Source organism: Trypanosoma grayi (assembly GCF_000691245.1).
Source record: "Trypanosoma grayi strain ANR4 Tgr_1069_V1, whole genome shotgun sequence".
Classification (NCBI taxonomy): Eukaryota; Euglenozoa; class Kinetoplastea; order Trypanosomatida; family Trypanosomatidae; genus Trypanosoma; species Trypanosoma grayi.
In genome coordinates this window covers 1-5,482 of record NW_008826688.1, presented here as the reverse complement: position 1 = coordinate 5,482, position 5,482 = coordinate 1, and the positions used below count along the sequence as shown (strand labels likewise).

At 59.5% G+C, this 5,482-nt stretch overlaps 3 protein-coding genes across 3 annotated transcripts; all 3 read right to left on the bottom strand.

Moving 5' to 3' along the window:
* DQ04_10691020 (hypothetical protein) lies at nt 1-993 on the bottom strand (the record flags this gene model as incomplete). Its single annotated transcript, XM_009316331.1, has 1 exon — nt 1-993. A coding segment is annotated over one exon (993 nt), but the record flags the coding sequence as incomplete, so codon positions are not given.
* Nucleotides 994-1,667: 674 nt separating this feature from the next.
* On the bottom strand, nt 1,668-3,887 carry DQ04_10691010 (hypothetical protein; the record flags this gene model as incomplete). The annotated part of the gene is made up of 1 exon (XM_009316330.1): nt 1,668-3,887. One exon carries the CDS (start codon nt 3,885-3,887, stop codon nt 1,668-1,670), a length of 2,220 nt encoding a protein of 739 aa, XP_009314605.1.
* Nucleotides 3,888-4,332: 445 nt separating this feature from the next.
* DQ04_10691000 (hypothetical protein) lies at nt 4,333-4,818 on the bottom strand (the record flags this gene model as incomplete). Its single annotated transcript, XM_009316329.1, has 1 exon — nt 4,333-4,818. The coding sequence occupies one exon, from the start codon at nt 4,816-4,818 to the stop codon at nt 4,333-4,335; it is 486 nt and encodes a 161-aa protein (XP_009314604.1).
* Nucleotides 4,819-5,482: the final 664 nt, after the last annotated feature.

Genomic DNA, 5,482 nt, shown 5'->3' with positions numbered 1-5,482 from the left:
CGCCGCCGCGATGGCGGGCTGAATGCTACTTGTGTCAAAGCCGGCGAGGTGTACAACGTACAACGTCGCAATCAGGTTGAACGGGTACGCGGCGGTGCTGACATTTCCAACGGCAACGCGGGAGCGATCCAGTTCAAGAGCCTCTGCAAGCACATCCTGCAGCATTAACAACACGTCTGTTTTGTTCGAGAGCAGAACCAACTGCCAGGAGCCGCTGAAGACAACCTGCACCTGCGTTCGGTACTGCTGCACGTTTGGCAGCGCTGGCGTCCTTCGCACCTCCGTCAGGTTGCCGTCGGTCAGAGATGTCGCGGTCGCGTAGTATGTGAGGAGCGCCTCGTACGAGGCGGGCGACGAGAGCAGTAGGGTGACGTTCTGAATACCGGAGGCATTCACAGTGAGGTTGAATACCACGCCGCCCGTGCGGTCAATAGAGCTCGCCAGCCCCCCTGTTAGATTCACTGGTGTGCCTGTGGGGTCTGTCACCGCCGCCACCGCGTTGGTAATCCGTTGCGTGAGTTCCGCATCCGGCATCGCCGCAGTGTCGCCCCAGCCCGCGCCGGCAAAGCGCACACGCACGCCCTCTCCACGCACTGCACTCGTCACGAACGGTGAGGCCGGTTCCGACGCGTCAACTGTCGCGAAGTATGCTCTTGTTCTCGCCCACTCCGCCTTCCGCAGTGCCCGGTCGATATACGTGCCGGGGTCAGCCCATCCCTCGAGTGTGAGGGTCACCGGGCCAGGGTCCAGCGTAACAGCAGCGGCAGCAGCGGGCCATGCAGCCGCACGCAGTGGGCCGAGGGCGACGCTCACGTCGACGGCAACAGCGGCGCCGAAACTGGCGTTAGTCACCGAGGCGGCTGTCCACCGTCCTGCGAGCGAAAGCGTGACGGTACTGTGCCACAGCTTGTCGCTCTGCTCCTGCGCCCCTGCCAGCCCGGCGAGAAGAAGAAGAACTGTGCAGAGGAGGGTGTGTTTCATGTCGTTGTGCATGAGTACGACCAGGGCCTCTATTTTTCCCTGAGATCCGTTAGAGCAACGGTCACCACTGCGGCTGCTATCTGAGTGTTAAGCTGTTGCGCTTGTATGCTGATTCGAAGCGTAAAGCAAATATAAATGAAAAGCGAAAGCTCAAAAGAAGAGACAAGATCAGGTTCAGTATAAACATATAAAATAGAGAAAACACAACATTGCACGCGCCCGCGTTCAACTGAGTAGAGGAGCCTTGGCAAAGCAGAAGCCACAACGGGAACTGTGCCCATGAAGGTGCCTGCCTACTGCCTCACCTCTCTTTCATTGGTGTGCGCGCGCCTGCATATGCACGCACCGGTGTCTCTGCCTCTCCCCCAAGAGAGTACGCTTAGTTGCGCATGTTTGCGGCGCACAAGCGGTGCTTACTCGGGGTGTGTGTGTCTGTGTGTGTGTGTGTGTGTGTGCAGCCGCACCGCGGCATTCTCATCCCACGCCACCTACAACTAGCAGCCATGCATCAGGAAGAGGAGAGGAAAGAAAGAAACGGAAAAGAAAAACAGAAATGGGAGGTGGGTGCGGGGGATACAGATACGCAGAGACCCAGATGCGCACAAGGAGATCAACACAAGAGACAACAGTAAGGAAATAGCACTTGTGCAGTCGCAATCATTTACGTGAAGTTGGTGATTTGGCCGCTACAGGCTCTTGGTGTACTTGGCCTTCACGGCCTCTTCAACCGGCGCCTTGTCGTGCCCTTTACGCAGCAGATACGCAAGACGCCTTTTAGGTGGTAGCGGTTGCACGGCGTCGTTGTCGTCCTCTGCCGCAGCTACCTTCTCCTTCTGCCGCTTCTCCTGTGCCTTGCGCAGGAATGCGTCCCACTTGCGGTAACGCTTGTACTGGAGCCTACGCCCGTACTCCGTCTCCACGCGCTCCTTCTGCAGCTGCTGCTGCAGCTCCGCGCGGTTCAGCTCGTCCTGGAGGGGGCCGGGGAGGAGCTGGCGGTCCACGTCCCACTTGCGCTGCGCCTCGCGCGACGGCAGCACCTTGAATCGCCCGTCGCTGAGCTCTTGGTAGCGACCCATGTCCGGGTCGCCAAAGCGGCCAGTGGAAATGTCAAACTCCTCCTCACCGGCGAAAACCGCCCACGGCGGAAGTTCACCACTCTCCTCCTCCTGCTTCTGCTGCAACGTCGCGCTGGCATCATCCGTGTCTCCTAATGGGGGAATCTGCTCGCCGTTGTTATTGCTGCTGCTGCTGCTGTTATCCCCATTCACACCGAGCACGTGCGACGCCGCTGGCAACGGTTCATCCGGTGGCCTATACGACTTCGCAGACGCCGCTAGCGTGGCCGCGTCCAGCAGATGCCGCTCCCGTCGCAGTGTCTCTTCCGCGCGGCACTCCTTCTGCCGTGCATCCCGCTGCACTCGCTTGAGGTGCAGGTTAATCTCCCTCTTATCCACCACCTGTAGATTATTCGTGCGCTGTGAGATAATGCGGAACGCCTCGTAGTTCTCCAGTGTCTTCTGCACGCCCTCGTCTTCCTGCTGCCGCCGCAGCGCCGCGGTGGGCCGCACCACTACCTTCCCATCGAGCCGCTCCGGTAGGAAGGTAGTGCAGTGCCACTGCACCGCCTCCAGCAGCGAGAGCGGGTGCTTGCGCCGCCAAGACAAGTTGAACTCGGATGCGTAGCGGCGCAGGAGACTCTCCGGCAACTCATCGAGGTCACCCGTCTCGCCTTTGCTACGCACCAACTGCAGCTCGTCCATGGTGAGGTTGACGCGCTCGAGTCGCTCTGCGTCACGCGGAGCCGCAGCGTCCGGCTGCCGCTTCATCGGCTTCCGCAAAATGCCCCACGGCGTGTGCAGCACCTCCGCTGCGACGGTTTCCTTCTCTGCCGTCGTTAGCGTGCGGTCCGCCGCGGGCGCACGAGGATGCGTCTCGGCGCCACTTCTCTTGTGACCGTTGCTGCTGTTGCTTACGCCACTTTCGCCCGCTTGACGAAGTGCGTTGAGGTCGTTTTCTAAGATCTGGGCGACGGAGCCGAAGTAGTGCTTACGCCGCGCCAACATCTCGCGAATACTTTGTTCGGTGACGGTGTCGAGCACGCGCCGCACCAACTCGTCTTTGCTGCCATGACGCAGCTGCCGCTGCGCGGCAAGGTAAATACGCAGCTCTTCCTCGTGGAGTCGATGCAGCTGGTCGGCCAGAGACTCGGCAGACTCACCACTCGCACGCCACGCACCCCGTCCCTGCTGCTGCTCCATCATGCGCGCGGTGCTCCACACATCGGTCGGGTTGCGGATGTGCATCGTCGCAATGGGCTCCTCTGCTGCGCCGGCAGTGGCGGTGCTTCTGCCCTTTTGCTGTGCGTCGATGCTGCCGCTGCTGCGGCTTACTGCCACTTCAACCTGCTCTGGGGGCGGCAGCACGCCCTTCATATACTCCTCAAACCTCTGTACGCACAGGATGTCCTGCTGGTGCTGCCGCGCCAACTCTGCCTCGGCGAGTTCGTCCGGAAATGATTCGAGCGACTCCTCAATTTTCATCTGCAGATCATCTCGCAGACGTCGTCGCGTCGGGGAAGTGGCGTCGTGCAGCGCGACGTACGTCTCGGGCAGCGGGCGGACGNCCTGCCACTCGAGTTTCGCCCGGCCCATGGTCGCGATGAGAGACGTGTACATGAGTGCATCCGGCTCAATGCCGCGGCGCACCATCACGTTGAGCTGCAGCAGCGCGTCGCGTGCCACTTCGTACGCCTCCGACTGCGTCACGTCCGGCGGGAGCTCCAGAAACGGCCGCTCGTGCACGCGGCGGCACGTCAGCAGCAGAGCCCCCGCAGCGGCAGGCAGGCGCACACCACCACCGCAGCGCCGCACATACGACGCCACAACGCGGCGCACAGCTCCGCACATGCACGGATACTACACGAACCCCCACCAAAAAAAAAAGACGCCCGTCGGTGTCCGCCTTCACTTTTTTGTTCTTGTTGTTGTTGTTTCTCTTGCAGTAATAAAACGTTACGGAGATAGAAATGGGTGCAGCCAAGTAAATACAGTCCCCAATGCACGCCACAGTGCGCTGCTGCACACACACGCACACGCTGCGCTCCGCATAGCCTTCACTGCTGCCATCACACAAGCATCGCAAAGCTTCAGTGACACCATTTATGCCTCTACGCAAAATGGGGTCTTATATATGTATATATGAAAAGTAGTAACAGTAACATCTATACGCGATGATGCGGACAAGCGCAAGCGCTCGAAACAGGAAGGAAGACACTGAGAGACCGCCATCTCTCAACCTCGGTGTCCTGATATATATATATATATATATACCCTTCGGTCCGCGTCATCCCCACTACAGTAGTCCCTTCAGTGGGTCGTCGAGGTACGACTTCCGCTCCTTCTGGCTCAGCCGCTCCCAGCGCTCACACAGGAACGACATACGTTCACGCAGCCCCATCTGCCGCACCGACGGGTGTGCGCGCAGCACCTCGTAGGCGAAGGACGCTACCGGCACCTCGCCTGTGAGGTCACGCTGCTGCATACGATGGGCCAACTGAAGCACCTCATCGCCGCGTCCTTCCCTTACACTGCCGGCAGAAGTACTCGTGCTGCTCGGTTTGCCAGCACCACCATGGGCATGCGGTGCGGGGGTATAGGTAAAGTCGCTGGAGTCTTCTTTCTGTTCTTCTTTGCTTTCCGCCCGCCGCCTTCTCTGCATCTTGCTAGGAGTTGTGCTAGCAGCTGCTTCGGCTGATGCCACCACATTTCTCCCTCGCCCAGCCCGACCAGCACCTCGCAGGACGCCGCCGCCGCACATGGTGAGAGAGGCGCGAAACATGATCAATGTGTTGCCCCGCACTAATGTCTACGCGCAGTTTAGGCTGTTGTATGTGTTGCGTCGCAATAACTATGTATGCGTTCTTATGTATATGTAATCAAATGTGCACGTCCGGGCGGAGGCAGCTGGATTACACCCCCTTCCCTGTCTATTGCTCCTCTTCTATATGGCGGCGCCCCCCTCCCCTCTCGACACTGCGCGGGAAAAACTCCCTCGCGCACTCTGGTTGTTTTTTTTTTGTTCCTTTCCGCCCCTCCCTCGCTCTCGCTGGGTGCGTGTGTGTGTGTGTGTGTGTTGCGCCGCCACCCCGCACAACTTGTACCCCTGTGTGTATAAGTGGAGCGGTTGTATATATCCTCTTTTTTGTTGTTGTGTCTTTCTTTTTTTTTTTTTTCCTTTGGTCCTCTGGCTGCTTCCCTACTCACTGCGGCGGAAGCGACGGCAAGAGGAGGCGTAGCAACGATGGGAAGAAAGAGAAAACAGGAGAAGGTGAGAGGAACACTGAACGGGAAGAGGAGGAGGAGGGGTGGGGAAAACATAGAAGCGCATTGGGGGAGGGAGCCAGCCCGGCCCCGCCTCTCACTTAGCTGCTTGTGTACCTCCGGGTGTGCGTGCGGGAACACAGCGCGCACCCCGCACAGACGGCCCCTCGCCCTCCTTCCCC